This window comes from Anolis carolinensis, chromosome 1, assembly GCF_035594765.1.
Source record: "Anolis carolinensis isolate JA03-04 chromosome 1, rAnoCar3.1.pri, whole genome shotgun sequence".
In the NCBI taxonomy this organism is placed as follows: Eukaryota; Metazoa; Chordata; class Lepidosauria; order Squamata; family Dactyloidae; genus Anolis; species Anolis carolinensis.
The window spans coordinates 31,136,545-31,158,091 of record NC_085841.1 but is presented as its reverse complement, the minus strand read 5'-3'; the positions used below and the strand labels follow the sequence as shown (position 1 = coordinate 31,158,091).

The 21,547-nt window shown below is 38.5% G+C and overlaps 1 protein-coding gene across 1 annotated transcript; it reads right to left on the bottom strand.

The window, feature by feature from the left end:
• Positions 1-530: 530 nt before the first annotated feature.
• Positions 531-20,017, bottom strand: flvcr1 (FLVCR choline and heme transporter 1). The gene is made up of 10 exons (XM_062971950.1): positions 18,246-20,017; positions 16,688-16,832; positions 14,802-14,942; positions 13,339-13,406; positions 12,548-12,651; positions 11,263-11,373; positions 10,870-10,975; positions 9,716-9,827; positions 8,474-8,538; positions 531-8,133 (listed from the first exon to the last, which is right to left on the bottom strand). The coding sequence occupies exons 1-10, from the start codon at positions 18,951-18,953 to the stop codon at positions 8,059-8,061; spliced, it is 1,635 nt and encodes a 544-aa protein (XP_062828020.1). The 5' UTR covers positions 18,954-20,017; the 3' UTR covers positions 531-8,058.
• Positions 20,018-21,547: the final 1,530 nt, after the last annotated feature.

The following is a 21,547-nucleotide window of genomic DNA, read 5'->3' as shown; positions in this document are numbered from 1 at the left end:
CTTGGAGTTTTTTTCAATATCACATTTGATTACCATTTTCCCTGGGTATCAATTGTGACAGTGAAACCGTTAGCACAACCTATTTCGGCAACTGGATGCTTTAAGAGCAGTTTATATATTTATGGTTAAAGAATTTCTGTGAAATCCATCATTTCACAGCCCTCCTTGTGGATCTGATATTTTCGTTTTTCATCTTTTTACTCAGTTGCAATACAGGATGGTCAGTACAGGCAGTGACCAAGTTACAAACAAGATAGTGCAGCAGGGCATTCAAGATAAGCAATCTTCAGTAGGCATTAACATTAGTTCTTAAAGTGGCATGTCTCTGCTATATCTTTAAACAGGCATAGTTAATTCAGTTTTATGGAGGATCTGAACTGAAGAGCCAATAACAGTGGCCTTTGAAACATAACGCTGAAATAAAGATTTTCTAATGGATTTACACCATGCAAATAAAAGACTGATGAAATCACTTTAAATTCAAAGCAACACTTTAGGGAAAACATATATAGCCAAAAATCAAACAGCACTCTTTCCACAAGACTTTTATTTAGTAGTACAGCAATAGAGATACCCCCAATATAGGCAAGTACAAACAATACAAAAATGAGTTACAGTTCAAATACATTCAAGAGGACAAGGATATGTTTATTTTTCTAATTTGTCATTTGCTGACTTGTAACCATCTCAATTAGGAAGCTCATGGGTCCGAGACATAGAAAAAATCATGGCCAGGACAACAACTCTGCAGTGGTTGGGCCTCACCAGGTCCGTAGTTACTATTATACCCCTCCCAGATCTAAAACGTTTCATACTGGTATTTATATTTTAGGACACAACTCTAAGGGAACTGAAGGTCTAATGAAAAGATACTGTCCAAAAGCCTTTTTTCCCTAAGGCAAAATGTAGAGGAAGCTATTGTTCTTTCTTAAATATAACTCAACCCCTTCCCTCTGGAAATTCATGAAGACCGGTTTGGACTAGACTGAATCCCAACATGCTGGGAATGTAATTGGAGCTCGATAAGACTGTAGATTCAGAAGGTTCATATGTGCTCCCACTAACACAAAATGCCTTTTCCTCTCTGCTCCAAAACTAGAGTTCCAATAAGAGAGGAAGCTGGTTAAAAACCAGGATTGACTGAGAAGTATCTGAGATCCTATCTCCCCATCAGATGCTGGGGCTCCACTGAAACCCTTTCAGGGTCATTTTGCTTCTTCCTATAGCACAGTGGTTCTCAACCTGTGGGTCCCTGGTGTTTTGGCCTACAACTCCCAGAAATCCCAGCCAGCTTGCCAGCTGTTACTATTTCTGGGAGTTAAAGGCCAAAACATCTGGTTGAGAACCACGACTATAGCCCCTCAGACACAAGTCTAAAGTGCAGGCCTGGAGAGACTCCATTACAGGACAGCTCTACTTTTAAACAAAAACTCTGGTAGTTGTTCTTGATTGCCATTAGATATGCAAAATTGAACTCTGGAGGATTATCTTACAGGGAGGCTAGTGACTAAGCCTTCTTTTGTATCATTATTGTATCAAAATGGATAAAAATATATTCAATATGCAGACCGAAAGTCAGACCTTAAATTTGGCAATTGTATGCGCTTTAACTTGTTTCTAACCATCAATATCTACCATACTAATTCATTAAGAAAGCCATGGTATAGGTACCTTTTCCGACAGTCAGTCCTTTTGTTTTTTACTGCAGTTAAGCAGGTATTAAATTTTCAGACAATTCTCGACATCGCCATGATTAATTAGATAAAATGGTCTGTTAGGAAGAGGAGCTATATTTATTCACTGGGAACACACTTGCAATGAGGAAAGTATTTCATAGTCTTTATAGTATTCATCAGAGCTCTGCAGACTACTGCTTGACCCTTTTATACTGCGATTTCTCCAAAACAACCCCCATGTTGACAAATATACAGAGCAAGAATCTGCAACAAACAGATCAAATCCAAGGCTAGCACAGTCATGTCTTTAAGTAGGTTTCTAAGCTTCAATAGTTTGGTCTAATACTTATAGCACAGGGCTTGGAAGGATATCTGAAAATGAAATCATGTGCAAACAGGTGGTACATAGTGTGGCTTGGTGCCATCTAGAAACCAAGGTCACTTCCACATTACGCATATAGCAATATGATGTCACTTTAAATACCAGATTAACATCCAATGGAATCCTTGGATTTGTAGTTCGGACAGGCACTATAGCTCTCTGGTTGAACATTCTAACTGACCTCCCCTAAACTGCATATCCCTGGATTCCCTAGGAAGCTACCATGAGAGTTAAATGGAATATCATGCCGTAATGATATAATGTGAATGGACCATAGGTCATTTTATGCCTCAAAAGTAGCATGCAGATAATGCTGAATAACATGCCTTTAGAAAAAATGAATAAAACACTGGATCGAGATATGGTTTGCTAATTCAAAAGAGAGCTATTAAAAAGGAGTAAATTTTTAAAAATAGTCAGCCATTTACAGCAAATTTTAAAATATCACAGTGATTGTGGGAAATATGCCCAGTGGAGATATGACAGATATGACAGTTAAAAAATACTGTACTTGGAATAATTAATGAAACACGGCATCCATTCACAGAGAGGTCTCATTGATGGCAGGCTAAAATGCAACCCTACAAAATGCTTGAACTGCAATGCTCATCTGCCCTTGGCCCCTAGCCAGCATATTCAATGCTGAGAAATGTTAAGAGTCCAATGACATTTGGAGGGTTCCATTTTGCCTACCCAGATTATTGTCATTTCAATATTCATGTTTTCCCATTCATATCCACATGACCCACAAGGAGCGTCAGCACAGAAAATGTCATCATTTCCTCTTAAGATAGTCAAAGGCAGGACATATAAAATTGGCTAAAGCAACTGATACAGAGTTTACAAACTTAATCAGAGGCAACTATTTTAAGACATTCCAGGATTGCATTAGTTCTATCTGACTCTATTAAATACACTAGTAAACATGTTGTGAGAACTTAGGGTCCAGATTTGGTTTAATCTGTCCTTGTGCCATTGCATTGTCATAAGATAAGCGGATCCAAGAGTTCATTTTGCTGTCAGTGCTGAAGAGCCTTCCGCAGTTATAAGATCAGGTAGGCAAGTACATTAATATTTGGAAAGACATCTGTAGTACAGATTAATAACAGTGTCCTGGCAAACGGGATAACACAGTCTTGAAACAAATGTGGAGTTCATTTCCAAAAAGGTACCAAATAAAAACAAAATGAAAAATGAGTTATAGGTGGCAGAACATTGTTGGCTATTTATTTATTTACAACATTTTTGCCCCACCTTTCTCACCTGAGGGGACTCATGTAGAGATCAAAGCTATCAAAATGTATCAAACTACTTTGGTGCAGGATGTGGAAAACGACATTTTAGAGCAAAATGCCTACCCACAGCACATTTCTTCAATTCCTGTAAAATTTGTTAGATGGATTTGGTACCTTTTTGAAAGAAGATCCACAAACAAGCTGATTAATGAATGGATCATAGAGATAATTTTTAACCTAGGAGTACATGTAGGCTTTCAGATGGCTCAGTGGAAGCCCTGACTATGTAACTGACATAGTACTGCACAGAAAATCAAAGTTTCCTGCCCCCCTTCATCTCTAAGACACAAGGCAGAAACATTGGTTTAGAGCAGGGTTGGACTCATGCAACTCTCTATAAGTGGGGTTACAAGTTTCAACAACCTAAACCAGCATTGTCAATATTAAGGAACAATAGGATTCATAGTCCAATAACATCTGGAGGAATGCATGTTTTCCATCCATCCTGCCCTGGGGTTTAAGAGCTTGGCTTCTGGATTTAGTCATGCCATTAACTTCTTTGAGAGGCTTATCAAAAAGGACAAGAAATACTATACTGAATAAAAGCATTAACAGAGGAGGCACTTACATATTCATCAGGAAAAATGTGCATTTCATAACACAATTTTTAAATGTGATTATGTCTACACAATGGTAAAAATACTGAGACACAGAAATCCTACACATGCCGTCAAAATTGTAGGTACAGTACTACTGTAGACTTTTCTGTCTCACAGGCTTGCACATACATCACACACTTGCTCCAAAATGAGGTCAACTTGGGAGAAAACATGATAATAATCAACATTTGCAAAGAACATTAAAAAGCAGTTTCAAGGTTTGTTCATTTTGAGCACACAGAGCAGTAAACAAGTCTAAAAACACAAAATGAAATTATGCAGATCCAACGTTCAGTTCATGAAGGGTCTACTATAACTGACATTGTGGATGTTAAAATTATACAGTACTTGAAAACCATTTAAAAGTATGGAACAGTTAATTTACTGGGGATACAGCATATCAAAGACATATTCTAAGAATTAAACCAACACACACATAATCTAAAGTATGGGTGGGCAACATTTAAGGGTCAAGAAGAGCTTTGGGCTTGATCAGAGTTCCAAAATAATGTTATATGAGAGATCAAACATACTTTTGGTTTCTTTCATTTCTCTTTAGATTCCCGCAAGAGCTTAAAAAAGGAAAACTATAAGGCAGGGGTCCCCAAACTTTTTAAACAGGAGGCCAGTTCACGATCCTTCGGCCCGTTGGAGGGCCGGACTATAGTTGGCCACCGAGCAATAACAACAACAACAGTATCAACAATAAAAAAGTGTTGGAAGAGACCCTTTGGGCCATTGAGTCCAATCCCCTTCTGCCTTTGTGCACCGAAAGCACAAGCAAAGCACTCCTAACAGATGGCCACCCAGCCTCAATGTTAATAATAATAATAATAATAATAATAATATAAAGAGGGTTGGAAGAGACCGCTTAGGCCATTTAGTCCAATCCCCTTCTGCCTTTGTGCACCGAAAGCACAAGCAAAGCACTCCTGACAGATGGCCACCCAGCCTCAATGTTAATAATAATAATAATAATAATAATAATAATAATAATAATAATAAGGGTTGGAAGAGAAGAGACCCCTTGGGTCATTTAGCCCAACCCCCTTCTGCCCTTGTGCCATGGGGGCCGGATAAATGGCTTCGATGAGCCGCATCCGGCCCCCAGGCCTTAGTTTGGGGACCCCTGCTATAAGGGATGCTATAAATGCACACTTACCTGTTGACCAATACTATGCAAGCCAATTCATTAGTTAAAACTTGCAAAGCACCTCTTTATATGTTTAATATAAAACAATTTGTTGATATGTGACCAAAGCCCAGGCTAAGACCTACATGGTCTTATTTCAGAATCAATCCATCTTAGCTGCAATTAAGCCCTCATTATAAGACTACCTTGTTTCAAAAGCACAGCAGGTCCTCTGCCATGTCAAATGTATTTAAAGCTTTACAGTTTGTAAAGAGTAACTTTGCACTTTGGCAAGAAACAGGAGACTTAAAAGGATTAAGGTTTCAAAACTATGAACTGAATGCTATAAAAAAGGAACCCAACATCTCTTTGAGCTCTAAACTCCACATTAAAGCTAGGACAAAGGGGTAGGGATGTTGGTCACTTCAATTCTAGACTGGGGATGCAAGCTGTATTCAAGATACTGAACATGTATATCTAGCATAACCAGATTTAGACAACGGTTTTTAAAGAACTTGTTGACATTCAGCTGCACATAAATGGATGATAATACTAGCACATAATGTGTGCTGAAGATAGTGCATTGTTAGACAGTGAGAACAGCCCTTCTAAATTAGGCATCAGAACAAGCTTTCATGTCCAGGATCTAATATTTAAAAAGCAGTGTGACCTAAATGTCAGCATCACTATATTATGACATAGGATCAACCCTGAAGTATACTGAGGAAGTAGTAACTAGTACTAGTGACCACTGAACTAACAGTATTTTTAGCATTAGGTCTATACATAAGGTGAATACTAACAGGGACAAAATTAGTAGAGGCAATCCCCAACGTTATGAACAAGATAAATTCTGTAGGTTTGTTCTTGAGTTGAATTTGCATATAAGTTAGAACATGTACATTTTTAAAGTGTAACTTCAGCCATATATGCATGGGGGGCCTTTGGATAGCGCAGGGGAGAGTTAACATCCCTGTGGTGTTTGTTTTGCTGTCTGTGCCCCTGTTCAGAAAATTTCACCTCACTTTCTGACCCTGTAATAATTGCGTTTTGGAAATGGCTTCTTGTGGAAACAAGGACTGGTGATAAAGCTTCAGTGGAACTGCCTGTATTCCTATATCATTGAAGTCATGAAGAAAGGTTGCAGCTGTGCTAGCAACAGGCCACATGTCCCACTGGAAAGACTGAGTATGACTAAATGACTGCTTACATAAGAAGGGTTCAATATACACAGACACACACAATTTTAACAGGCATTATTCTCAGGAAAATTCTGAATTTTCTCAGCAACCCAGGCAAACTGGTTTTTAAAACAGAGGAAATTTGTCCTATTTCAGATAATGGGACTTCAGAAGTCTATTTTAGTAGGATCATGCCTTTTCTCTTTAAGGGTCCATCTACAGTGCAGAATTAATGCAGTGCGAAATTACTTTAACTACCATGGTTAATCGCTATGGAATACTAGAAGTTGTAGTTTTGTGAGGAACCAGCACTCTTTGGCAGAGAAGGTGAAATGCCTTGTAAAACAACACCTTTTGGGGTTTCCAACCATTGAACCATGACAGTTAAAGTTGTGTTAAACTGCATGCATTCCACAGTGTTGATCTACCATAGGTTAGTAGAGAGATGCTACAGAGTAAATGCACTTACACTATCATATCAGAAGAATTCGCAATAGAAAATAAAATTGTCTTCCATTTCAAACAGGAGAAAAATTGTTCCTACTGATTTGATAATTGATAGTAGCAGCATTGATTTGCTCAGGAAAAGAAACTTTTCACTTTCATTCTTTCTTTAAAAGTAGGGGGGATGGAAGGGTTAATAATTATTCATTCCCAGGCAAACTGTAAAGGGATACCATGATGGAAGAAGATTTAGGAGACATACAGTTAATATTTCTAGACAGATAAAAACTCATGAACTTCCACCAGTCAGCAAACACACACACTGGCATATTCTCCCAACTGCAAAAAGGAATCACAGCCTTAGAAATGAGTCCTGATTCTTCTGTTACATGATTCACTGAATCACATGGTAATCTTACAAATCTGAATATATCTATGACCAGGTGAAACAGAAGACCCACTGTGGGCTCTTCAATTCACTCACATCTCTTGTTCGCTAAAACACATTCATGAACAAGTGGAGAGCAGCTAACAGAACAGCTTTTGAAAGATTTGGAAATACTTCTTTGCCATTCCCATGCAACAAAAATATGCATTTTTTAGAATGCAAAGGAAAATAACAGGCTGAAAAGTATTGCCAGTGAATAAAAAATGTATATAGGTCCTTGATGTGCATTCAAAAATTTCATAAATCATAATGATTCTAAAATCAAAATAAATGACAAATAAAACGTACAGCACAGCACATTCAATATTTGCAATTCTAAAACTCTGGGTGTGCAATGACATTTCCACCAAAAGGGTAGGTGAACATTTCCAAATAATGACAATAAAAATCCAAGTAAAAAACACACTTCCTTAACATATGGCAGTCCATTCACTGCATACATTTCGTGGGCCATGTCTATCTCTGGTCATCTATTTGCTCCAAAACAGAATTCAGTCCAAGGAGGAGACAATCCACTCTTTTAGTGGTCCTTTCACGTGCACCAAAAACCTGCTCCAAAATCCAGGGAGTGAATCTTTGGGGAAAGGAAAAGGACTGTGCTGTTTTCAATCTGAACCTATTTGCGACTTGTCATAGCATTGAAATTGGTCTCATATAGTTTTAAAAATATAGATTTCAGAAATAAGGTAAGAATGCGTTTAAAAAAACATGGTGGAACTTCTCAGTATAATCACTGGAAAATGTGTCCCCAGTAATGTATGTGCATTTTAGTTTATACAGAAATTGTGTGGCATTATCTCTGCTGGAAGCCATGGCTCTACCTTCAGGAATACAAATCTTATGATCAGGCTACTTCCACTTGGTATAATGTGACAACTACAGAACTTTAGCATCATCCTGTTTAAATTTTTGTTTCAGGTTGGCTTTTTGATACAATTTTATTGAGTCCATCTTCTGTTTTAGAATCAACTGGTGCCTGTGAGAGAAAAATAGAGATACAATTGAGGGCTAATTCAGTCAGTCAATAATATCTGGTGAGGTTCCCCTTGATATGACTGATTAAAAAATCATATGTAAAGAAGAGGAGGAGGAGAAGGAGAAAGAGGAGGAGGAGGAAGAGGAGTTGAGACTCCTAATCACCAAAAGTAAAAAAGAGAATAGACTCCATGAAAGAATTTTACTATTTCATTAAAATAATGACAAGCACAATTGGTTACTTGAAGCAACAGGCACCATAATACCATTAATAGTCTTACGCCACATGTCAGATTTAGTGGCTAATCATGCCAGAAAATTAAAAGATTAAAACTACTTACAGATTTAGCATCAACATTTATCCCTGAATTCACGTTGTGCCTCCGCAAATCTGATTTGATTAAAGCTAAAAGAAAGAAAGAATTGCATCTCAATTCCAATGCAGTGAATAATTCTGCTGGGCAAGTTTTTCAGTCTTTACAAAAGTTTGCTTACGTCTGAATCAATACACATACACACACACACTTCTATTTTTTGAAAATAACTATCAAAACATTGCTTTTTAGGGAACTTTTAGGTAAAGACTAGTAGGCATATGGCCCAGTATGCTAGAAAGCAATCACCAACATCAGAAACAGGGAAGGGGAGGTGCTTTAGAACAGGGACTGGAATAAACAGTTTAGACAGCAGGAAGACCAACATCTGAATGATATCAGATAACATGGGCACTGCCTTTCAATATGAAGAAACTAGAGATAGCAAGGATTGAAATATTCAACTAATTGAAGCACTTTGCAGGGGAAGTTCATTTACATACAGACTTCTCTTTCCACATATTTCCATGTATACAGAAAAAAACCCAAAATATTTCCATAGCAACCATCCTTATTAATACAGAAAAGTTAGAAGGATGCATAAAATCAAGAACGAGCGAGCTTATGTTTAAATATTTGCCCCTTTCAGATATGAAAGGTGTGCTAGGTTGTGACATTATTAGAATTCTGAAGAATCTAGTGGCCATTTGGTTTTCTTCAGTTATGCGGCGTTTTATTTCAACAACCCATTAACTGATTTACCAAACATTTCCCTTTATTAAAATGTTCTGATAACGGAAAACTAAGGAGCATTTCATTGTCCTCACTGATTCATTTGCTTGGGTCCTATCTTGAAATTCTCATCATAGATTTATTTATTTATACCCTTCTCTTGAATCTGACTAGCGCTCTCTCTCTCTCTCTCTTTTAGAGTACTGCCTACTTCCATTTTCCCCTTCAAAGCCAAAGGAATGCAAGCCATTGTTCTATTAGTTGTATTCATTTTCTCCAACCTTAAGTTGTTTTTGGAAATTAACTGGGATAGTTTTTATTACTGTTTCACAAGTATTCCTAATCTCAAGACCCATTCTCTATTAATATAGAGATTTTTTAAAAACAAGTAGCAAAAAGTTGTAGTGATTAAAATGAAAAGATACAGAAATTTAACAAATGAATCAAATCTTTAAGGGGAACTATATATTACTGACAATTTTCCAGCAGGAACAAGACATGTGTATACATTAATTTGATAAAAAGCTAACTAATTACCTGTTAAAATGATACCTATAAACATCCATACAAAGAGGAAAATGTTTCCTGCACGAGGATTGAAATTTGTTGTGAGTTTCCCTTGAATTAGTGTAAAGATTATTCCAAATATCTGTAATTAAGATACAAGAAGGTTCTCATTCAGATTATCCATAATTGTTTAGACAATGACTAATACAAAAAAGAACTGCAAGGTGTTTGTTTGCAGGGCTCATGTTACAGTATCGCCTTGGTGGCTGTGCTTAAAGTCTACTTCCATGAGGCATCTCTCCTTCCCAAACTCTAATTAAAACTGGACATTATCAGAATTTTCCAGTTATTCAAACTGGTATCTAGAACAATTTGTTTTTCTCTTACCTTCCTTTCTTTTGCATTATATGTTTTAGACTCAGTTCAAGCCAAGGATTGCCTGGCTTTTTTAAAATCAATTTTTACAAAAGACCTGTGAGCCTTTTTGGCAGAAAGGCCAAGTTTTAAAAATGATGCATATAAAAAGCATTATCTCTGTTAAGAACACCGTCAACAAACACTGCAATGGTAGCTATCAAAAACACTGTTGCCTCATCCTCCCTCCCACCCCATAGACACGGATAGGTTTCTATTTACTCATTACTCTTGGGAAAGGCATATTTGCACAACACTGACTGAGCAGAGTTATTTAGTCATCTTGCTGATGTGTGCAACAGTGCAAAAGGAAAAATTCCCCACAGCCCACCTAAGATTCCAGTGGGAAAACAGCTGAGTAATGTTATCCTGCATTCAAAGCAGGAAAGGACAGATGTGGAGGAAAAGAAATCTAGAGCAGACTTGCGAATCTCACGCAAAAAATTCATACTTCATGGCCAATATTTGGTTCATCCTCCAGTTTGGTACTGCTCTAATTAAGAGCAAATCAATAATATTTCCATGCAAATTTAAATGGAACATACATAGTGGCTTCTGAATATTATCAGCAAATATGTGGCAAGCTATAAAAGGAATTAAATATATTAGAGAGATCCAAAATTTCTTGCTTTATTTTGACTAGCTATCTCAAGCATCCACAATATTTTCAAGCAGTAGATAAATTTGTTACAAGACTGTGAGCTATCTGAACTCTATTCTGAGTAATAATTATTCCAGCAGATATACTTTACAAAGTATTCCCTCAGTACCTGTGCTGAAGCATTCAAAAGCCCTGATGAGGTGCCTTCTGGCTCTGGGTATGTGATTTCTACAGCAAATTCAAATCCAAGGGGGAGGTAACCAGTCATAAAGAAGCTGTCAAAAATATCCAAAATTCAGATTAACAACAGCAGTTAAAGATCAAGCATCAAACTCAACTATTTGTTGCTATTTATTGCCATTAGATGGAGGCGTATCAACAATGTATTTTGCAGTGTACTTGGTACTTCACAAAAACTAGCTTTAACATCCAATTCCGAAACCTCATTCTCCACTAAATGTATTTTTTCCTAAAAAGCCACAATACATAAGTTTAACAAAGGCTTCTAATTTACACCACTCCAGAAAATGACATGTTTTGTTAAAACTTTATGCATCCTTACCCAAGTGCTCCACCAGTCACAAATACAACTATCAGGTGACCACAATCCAAGGTGAATGTGAATACAATCATCCCAACAAAGGAGAGGATATACACAATTAATGTTGTCTGCCTATGAAAAAAGCACAAAGTTAATATTAAAAAGCACAGTCATGTCACTGTCATCTGTATTATTTTCTATAGTTTTAATTAAACCACATTGCATTGTAAACATAGAAATATACAACCTTTCAATCACATGTCTCTGTAAAGATGATTAGTATTAATATTATTTATGTAAAATAACAATACAGTTGGCCATCTGTTATCACTGGGGTTAGGACCTTCAGAAAAGTGGGAAAACTGTAAATTTTAAAAACATGTTTTTACCTGAAAGGACAACTCTCTAGGAATACCTAGTTCCCCTTATGCAATTTGATCATATTGGAAGATCTATAAATGCCAATAAAATGTTCTCTCTAGAACTTCCCAGGTCTTCCCAGCAACTCTATGACAAACGTGACTCTGTGGTCAACTTCCACGGAGTCTCGTTGGAGGACCAAGAGACCTCTAGAGAGAACATATCAATCAAATCCATGAATAATTAAATCTGCCACTGTCAAACTCACAAGTGTGGAGTGCCAGCTGTAGTATGTAATCATAAATGCTTAACCAAGATAATATAAAAAAACATCAACCTAAGAAAAGCAGTTGCAAAAGAATACAATGCAATTAATTATAGATGAGTAATTATCTACCAACAAATGATTCTAAAATCTCATTAGAGGGGGAGTCCCACATTTCTGGCTTCTGTTGAACCCAAGTTTTCAGCAGCACAAAAAACTTCAAAACGTTAGCGTAAGATGTGGGGTGCATTATTTTCTTTGTTTGATAAATTACAGCCATACCGGTAAGATCTGGCTTGAGACACTTGTCTCAATAAAGGAAATAATGTGTTCTAAAGGTAGTATACAACAAGAAGACATAAAAGGTGGTGGTGGAGGAGGAACTTTGCTGTGATGCCACCTCTTGTTTCATAAGCTATAATATATGAAGTCCTGAAAAAAAAATCTGAACTAGGGCAGGATGTCTATGCAGAAGGCCATGAATTACCAGATGAAACAAGGGACGAGTGTCATTGTGATGCTCATTCCCAACCACACATAAAGATGTCCCTCATCACAAATTACACTAGTTAAAGCTAATGGGAGCCACAGTCCAACAGTATCTAGAGGTCTACGACTACAAGAATTAAACTAAGTGACAGCGACAAAAACAACAAACAATTTCATCACTTGCCGACTTACTTGTATGTTTTGGTGCGATCCAGCCATAAACCACAAATAATTGAGCCCACCATGCCAGCTACCACAAGTGTCAGGCCAATCCTTCCTGCATTCACTTCTTCTCCCTTTGAATAAAACAATTGTGGAATTATCTATTAGTGATATTCTATCTGCCACAGCAAATATGCATGTAGTCTCTCTCTCTCACCCTCTTGTCTCAGAAATGATAGGATCTTAGAATCATTAAGTAAAATATGGCCACATCCTATGTAGAGAAATTTCATAGCTATCACTGTATCTTTCACGAAAGAACTGATTCATTAAGAATGTATTTCAGATCAATCAGGGAAAGAAAAACTGCTAAGGAGATGCATCAATTTATTACAGTGCCAGAGACTTCACTTTGTAGTATGCTTAAAAAAACTTAAATAACATTAGAACAGACTTCTGCACTATAAATCATACATTTTTTAAAGTCAGAAAATTTAAAATAATAAAAAGTAAAGTCTGATGTTGTCTAACATGCTTAGGAAACAAACAAACAAAAAGATTTTCTCAGAAGACAGACGATGGACCTCCCTATTAACAGGAAATGCTTCCAAATCACATCTTTCATATCTACCACTTATCCACATAGCTGATCAATTCCTCTACTGGTCTAGTGTGCAATATTTGATTCTTGAGTCAGATCTTCACTAGTCATCAGCAAAAATGCTACTGCTAAGCCCCTAACAATAACATAACCAAGCAATGATCCTTAAATGAAACATCAATAAGGAAAACCATTTGTAAGAAATTGTAAAGAAACTTACTTTATAATGAGAATCTATCATTTGGTTTAGTAGAGTTGAAACTGAATAAAAAGCTCCAGTCATTATTCCTATAAGAGGAAAGTTAAAAAAAATGGTTATCGTTACTAAAACAAAATCAAGTAAAATTAATTATAAATCCTACAGCAAATTTAGATTGCAACATCTATAAAGGCATTTTCTTTAGCATCAATACATGAAGGAGCTGGGAAAGATGAAGGTTTATGATGAAAACAGACTAAAAACAATCCCTATCTTGTGTGGTCAATGAGTCATTCAACGCAAACACACTGGCCAGTGAGCCAAGAAATCAAAAACAGGCTTTCTGTGAATCGAGCAGAATCAAGAGAGCCACATTTGTCAATAGAAGTGGTCAACCTCCTGTGCTTGTGACTAAACTGTTTCTGCAATCACATGCAAGATCCAACAATGTTCTAGAAAACACAGAGATCTTGCATTGCTGAGACTGAATTATCTAAATTAATCATTTGTTACTGCAGATGGGTGATACAGGCAATAAATGTCCCATGAACCTCAGCCACCACTTAGCAGAGCATCAAAAACATGTTCAGCAGATAAAAAGCAAATGTGGCTCACAGTAGTTTATGTGTAAAATAGTCCAATAAAATGTGGAACACTTCCAGAACTCACATGAAATCCTGAACAAGACCTAAACTTGCTTCAGCATGAAATGTCAGAATCATACAGAACAAAGTTTACTAATTTTAAAGATCAAAATACATGATGCAATAACATTGCTGCAAAACCTGTTAGGAGCTGAACAAGTTATCCTACATTTTCATAAATTGACACTTTGCCTTTATAAATGTTTCAATAAAAACATTAGGAGAATATTTGTGTGGTCACCATTTATTTTTGAGCATCAGTTCTATTTAAGGAAAATATTAGATAACTACAGTAATTGGAGCATTAATATAAATTCAAAATGGAAATGTTTGCATGCATTTTTGAATGAACTGAAACTTGCCAAATAATGGAATAACCCATATAGCAATTTGCTGTCATATATTCCCATTAAGAAAATTTGATAATGTGTAAGATGCTATTTTATCAATTTAAGTGCATATGCTCTATATAATCTATATTAAAGTGCACAATGCGGAATGCTAGGGAGGTGCATTGGCCCTTAGGAGATCTTGAAAGGATGAATTTCCTCTCATTAAAAAATTTAAATACCCCCCCCCCCCCTTTCAAATTCCTATACTGGGCATGGGGGCATTTTCACATTTTGGGTTCTCAAAAGGCTCCCCTAGACATAACTTTCCCTGAAAAATATGGTGGAAATGCACCCCAACTATCCTATTAGACATTGTGAAGCATTTCAGGGCTTATTATTATTATTATTATTATTGCAAAAACTTGCTTTTGTCTGTAGGCGTGGAAATGTCCTCTCCAAGGGCTATACTTTGGCTACCTCTGATCTACACACATGATCCAATACTCACCATAACTTATCAGCAAAAGAACAAAAGGAACATTTTTGAACAGGTTGGCAATTGATTTTATATACGAGTGATCTTCTGTAGATACATCTAGGAGAACTGCTTGAGACTGACTTGGAGGATATTTAGGTTTTTCCTTAAACACTAGGAAGAAAATGACACAAATATAAGCTTTGTCAATCATTCTTTGCTACTCAAATGTCACCAAACCCAGAAGCAGCTCAAGTACATGTTATCTTTTTTCAGCTTGCAATGATTCCCAGGCTGACACTGGACTTTTGTTATTTTTCAGATACTTTTTGCTATCAAGTGTTACAGATACTGCTTTGCATTGTATCCAAGATTTTTTATTTTCTTACTGAAATTGCCATATTGTTTCAACCTTTCACTTAATAACTGTAACTTTTTATCACTGCCTTTGGGGATTATTTCTAGTTTTTATGTAGTTCTATTTATTATTTTTTAATTTAAAAAGTAAATAGGTAGGGCCATGTGAGTTACCTTGAGATCACTGGCGAAAAGGTAGTATATATGTGTAAATAATAGAGACAGAGATAAATAAATAAATACTAATGCAGTCTTAAGAGTTGCCTGCACTAATTTCTTTAATTTGCTTTCTATTCCTCTCCAATCCAAATGCCTTCCACATAAGCTTTTTCCTATTCTATCTTATTCCCATTTCTGTGGTTTGATACATTTTGTGGACCTTATCATACAGACATACTTTGTATCTGATGCATATTGGTTCCTATAGGTCAGTGGTTCTCAATCTGTGGGTTCCCAGATGTTTTTGCCTTCAACTCTCAGAAATCCTAACAGCTGGAAAACTGGCTGGAATTTTAGGGAGTTGTAGGTCAAAACACCTGGGGATCCACAGGTTGAGAACCACTGCTATAGATCCTATCACATGACACATAGTCCATTTCATATGTAACACATAGGCACCTATGGGCAAAGGGTCTGCCAACAGTTCCTTTTCTAAAATGGGGCAACAACAGACTTTGCTCATCCTTTTTTCTCCATGGGTGTTGGAAGCGAGATTTTTTGATGTGATGCTATACCCGTCTATAGTTCTTTTGCAACTCACCCTCTGTTAACAGATGTGTAGCTTACATTGCCGTAAGTGGATTAAGAGATTGTGGTGTTTGCATGGCTAGAACTAGTTGAACAGATTGTGGGTTTCCCACTGAAAGTTTTCAGTTTCCCTGAATTTACTAGTTTCCTTTTTGTTGGTACTATATTGCATTTTTAAAATACTGTATTTTTTTAAAATCTGGTATTGTACTTGTACCACGATACAGTTACAGGTATTGTATCAGAATACATTCCTTTTTAAATTTCAGAGCTGGTTCCTCCATTTGGACAGAAGTCACAAACTTGTGTGGTTATGTAAAATTTGCCCCCCCCCAAAAAAAAACCAAAAAAAAAAAAAAACAGGGAAGACAGTGATGTGGGGAAACATTCCACAGATTGGAAGAAATCCCTCTGCCACATAAGTCAAAAGCACATTATTTTAGTAGATATGGGAAGGGGAGATCCAGGTGTGATGAAGTGGGCATGTGTTTAGAATTATTAAGTCCTTATTGAGCCTTTTTAAACCATGGGCTGCCTACATAAAATGCATTTTCTCCAATGTGTGTGGAATCTCAGAATTTGTACTTTCACAAGGGAGTAGTAATCTTTGACAGAGAGCATTAAAGACCAAGTAAAATGACAACTCCCAAGATTCCATAGCACACTGGGCCATGCGGTTAAAGTGGGGTGAAACTGCATTCATTCTACAGTATAGATGCATCCCAGTCTTCAATTCAGAGTGTTTCACATTTATGAATTCAAATTGCATTGCTCTCTCCAATTTGAAGTAAAATGACCAGTTATGTTTTACTTACCAAGTGCTACTAGGACAAACAGGAATGTAGATATGGCTGCTGTTCCATAGAACATATTTCGGATGTTATATCCCATGAGATCCATATCATCAAGTGTGTTTGGAACTAAGACTGGGGGCAATAAGAAGCCAATTGCTGTGCCTAGCTGTAAAGACATACCAATGTAATAACAAGTTTTAAAAGCTGAAAGAGCAGCTTATTATATTATTATATAAAAGTACAAAAAGAATGGTAGAAAGCCTGCGAAGTGTTAGCCACTCATGGAGTTATTTAGGGTCACGGTATTTCAATAACACACTTTTCTTGGCTACGTTTAGAACATGAGAAGTTGTATATAGGTAATGTGATACACTGTTCTGGCAGAGTTTCATACACCATATTCTGTATGCATTTACTTGTCCAGCCAGTGATTTTCACTCTAACGGTTCACCAAAACCTCAGCAGTAATAACTGACCGTGAAATATACTGGCATTTTTTATTCACTCTATGACGACTGTAACTCTATAGCTGAGATTCTGAGTCTGTAAATGTTCAGAATTCTCCTCAGTAATGGCAGGAGAAACATATGACTTAAAAAATATAAGAGATGGCTTGTGCCTTTATATGATAAATCAATATTCAATCCAAATCCTAGTCCAATCTAGAACAGGCTTTCAAAAAGTTACTGTGTTAGTAAGGCTCACTGGGTTATCTCCATTGGGATCACAGTGTCTCCTTTGTGGTGAGAAAAGGTGGGATATAAATAAATAAACATAGTAAATGTAGTAATAATAATAATAATAATAATAGAAATAACACTACTTGCTGTCTATTATTTGGTAATCTTACTTACCTTATGAATAATAATATTAATAAATTACATTTTTTTATTTTTTTATTCATGTCAGGAGTGACTTCAGAAATTGCAAGTCACTTCTGGTTTGAGAGAATTGGCCATCTGCAAGGATGTTCTCCAGGGGATGCCCAGATGTTTGATTTTTACCATCCTGTGGGAGACTTCTCTCATGTCCCCACATGGGAAGCTGGAGCTGACAAAAAGGAGCTCACCCCACTCCCCAAATTTGAACCTCCAACCTTTCGGTCAACAATCCTGCTGGCACAAGGGTTTAACCCATTGCACTACCGTGGGGTCCATAAATTACAATTACAATCCTGCCTTAGCAGAGTTTGAACTAGATCAGTGTTCCTCAGAGTGGTGGTCCATGACTACCTGTTCTTAGCAAATGTGTAGGAAACTGCAACTATTATAATATGGCACAAAGACAGTACATTTCTGGCATGTTGAAAAAAGTTGCAGATCCACCACATCAGAAAGCTTGATGACTTAAGAGGTCTCTCCCAATTCTGTGATTCAACTTCAAACACCCTTTGCTTTTTCACAAATAAAGCTGCTTTAAGCACCAATACAGTCTGCAACTACATAATGCCCACAAAACAATTACGCTTTTCATCCTATGCATAAAAGCTCTTGTATTTTAATCCATTTTGCACATATGTTCTTCACATGAACACATTTTAACAAACATATCCAACCCAAGCATCCTTCGTCCCCCTTACCTGATTTCCCAGAACAGCTACAGCGCAAGCAGTAGACACTTCTTTGGGTCCAAACCAGACAGAGGCAATCCGAGAGGGCAGTCCCAAAATAAAAACCTGAGCTACGGAACACACAATCTGTGCCAACAAGGTAACTGGATAGAGGTTTCTTTGAATGCTGGCACACTTAATCCAAGCACCCAAACAGTTGAGTCCAGAGCCCAGCAAGGCAGTGAGGCGAAGGCCACGAATGTCTAGCAGCCAAGTGGCAGGAAAAATCAGAGGAATGTATGCCACCATGTATGCCATGGAGAGCCAATCAATCTGAGAAGTGGACACATTGTAGTATTCAATAAAGATAGTTGTCAGTATACTATACTGGATCCACTGGAAGGCATTTACCAGGGAGTACAAGCTGAAGATAGCCAGCACCACCAGTCTGCGCTTGGAAAGCCGAGGGGTCAGCTTCCTTCCAGCCGTGGAGGTGGAGGAGGACAGCATAGCTTCCACCTCAGGATGCTCCTCAAGATTTGGAAAGGAATGGATGCCGCTTCCAACTTCCACATCACTCTCAGCTACCAAAGGTGTGGAGCAGCTGCTGTGTTCAATCTCTTTGCCTAAGAGGCATCCATTCTGCTGAAAGGGATGCACCACAGCCACCTTCAAGGGCTCACCACTCTCCTCCCCACCCTCCCCAGGCTCCCCCATATCAGCTCCCTCCCCACCCATCCTGACCCTTGAGCCACTCCCCTTCTCTAGTCAGTTCCCAAATCAGAGACACTCTCTACCTACTGAGAATCCCCTTCCTGCAATCCCTTCTCCCTACAACTACCTCCCCCAATGCTTTGCAGCCTCTCTCTTTAAACACACCCCACCCTGCCCCTTAGACACACACAGTTGCAAGATTATTCCACCCACATAGGATGCATTTTCCTCTTCTCAAAGAACTGCTCCACCCCTTTCCCCATACTATACTATACTATTGCGAGTTTATTTTACACAGTTTAGACAGCTGAATACCACCCACATACACACTTGTAGGACAACTCCAACCCCACGGCAATGCATGCATTTTTCCCTGTTGCCGGAAAAGTACTCCTCCTTTTCCACTGCCCCTTTTCCCCAACCCCTAACGTATTGCAATGTTATTTTCCACAGCTGGGATACTCAGATCTAAACAAATTCACCATACACATAATTATAAGACTGCTCCAACCCCATAGCATGCATTTTTCCTACCCTCAGGGAACTCCTCCTCCTCTTCTGCCCCCCTCTCTCACTACTATACTATTGTAGTATTATTTCACATAGTTTAGACACTCAGAGCTAAATAAACAGGCCTCCCAAGGCTACTCCAATCCTATAGCATACATCCTCAGTGTAGAAAACTGCTTCTTCCTTTCTGCCTCCCTCTATTTTCCCCACTATTATGCTACTGCAATATTATTTCTCACTAAATACCCCCACAAACACATATATGTGAGGATAGCCTCACTTCTGCTCTCCCCACACCTAGGCCAAGGCCACCCTCAGCCTGTTTAATAGTATCTCCTCTGCCGCCGCCGCCGCCGCCTCCTCCTCAGGTGTTCGCCAGACCTTACCTATCCTGCCCCAACCTGGTTCTCGCTCCCTCAGCCTCCACCCTCCATAACCTCTCCTCACACAACCAGCACCAGTCGCTCATTCAGCCAGGCTTGCTTTCTTTCTTGCCTTCCCTCCCCTCAGCTCAAAAAATGCAACATTCGCCTCCCTCGAGCGATAGCAGGCAACCGGCTTCCGCATGCGCAGACGGCTCTACCCGCTCGGCCGACTTCCCAAGCCAGGTTCTCAGCCAATCAGAGGCTGGGGAAAAATGAGCGGACTGCCAATCTCAAAGAGAAGGGGCGGGACTTCTGACTGAGACGTAAGGGGGCGGGGCTTCGTTGAATTGCCTTCCAGCTCAATAGAGGCCACGTGGAACACAGGGCCCTTCCGCACAGCCATAGAATCCCCAAGATCAGGGCAGGAAATCCCACATTTTCTGCTTTGAACTGGAATATATGGCAGTGTGGACTCAAATAACCCAGTTCAAAGCCCATATTGTGGGATTTCCTGCCTTGATATTCTGAGTTATATGGCTGTGTGGACTCAGATAACTCACACAGACATATAACCCAGAATAAGTAAAGGTAACGGTTTCCCCTGACGTTAAGTCCAGTCATGTCTGACTCTGAGGGTTGGTGCTCATCTCCATTTCTAAGCCAAGGAGCCAGCGTTGTCCGTAGACACCTCCAAGGTCATGTGGCCGGCATGACTGCATGACTGTTACCTTCCCTCCGGAGCAGTACCTATTGATCTACTCACATTGGCATATTTTCGAACTGCTAGGTTGGCAGAAGCTGGAGCTAACAGCGGGCGTTCATTCCGCTCTCCGGATTTGAACCTGGGACCTTTTGGTCTGCAAGTTCAGCAGCTCAGTGTTTTAACACACTCTGCCACACGGGCTCCATAACCCAGAATAGATCACCCAGTTCATAGCCGATATTGTGGGATTTTCTGCCTTGATAACCCAGAATATCAAGGGAGAAAACCCCACATTATCTGCTTTGAACTGGGTGATCTATGTCCACACTGCCATATATTTCAGTTCAAAGCAGAAAATGTGGGATTTTATTCAACTGTGTGGAAAGAACCCCAGTTCAAAGCAGATATTATGGGATTTCCTGCCTTGATATTCTGGGTTATATGGCTGTATGGACTCAGCTGTGTACAATCCCACATTATCTGCTTTGAGCTTAATTATATATGGCAGTGTGGACTCAGATAACCCAGGACCCTTTCACATAGCCCATAACCCAAAATATCAAGGCAGAAAATCCCACAATATCTACTTTGAATTGGGTGTTATCCTATATTGGACATTGGAGCCCGTGTGGCAGAGTGTGTAAAAGCACTGAGCTGGAGACCGAAAGGTCCCAGGTTCAAGCCCCGGGAGCAGCGTGAGCGGCCGCTGTTAGCTCCAGCTCCTGCCAACCTAGCAGTTCGAAAACATGCCAATGTGAGTAGATCAATAGATACCGCTCTGACGGGAAAGTAACGATGCTCCATGCAGTCATGCCGGCCACATGACCTTGGAGGTGTCTAAGGACAACGCCGGCTCTTCGGCTTAGAAATGGAGATGAGCACCAATCCCCAGAGTCAGACATGACTGGACTTAACATCAGGGGAAAACCTTTACCTTTACTATATTGGACCTTTAATGCCTGGATGATTGTTTAACATTTTAACTATGTTGTTTTAAACTATGACTTGTTTAAATTGTTTTTAAATTGTGTTGTCTGATG

Excerpts from the sequence above, each read along its gene's own strand:
- flvcr1 (XM_062971950.1), bottom strand. The coding sequence starts at position 18,953 with ATGGGTGGGGAGGGAGCTGATATGGGGGAGCCTGGGGAGGGTGGGGAG. Across the intron at positions 16,833-18,245 it reads TAGCTGTTCTGGGAAATCAG|CTAGGCACAGCAATTGGCTT; the intron begins GTAAGGGGGACG and ends ATGTCTTTACAG. Across the intron at positions 8,539-9,715 it reads TATAGGTATCATTTTAACAG|CTTTAATCAAATCAGATTTG; the intron begins GTAATTAGTTAG and ends TCTTTCTTTTAG.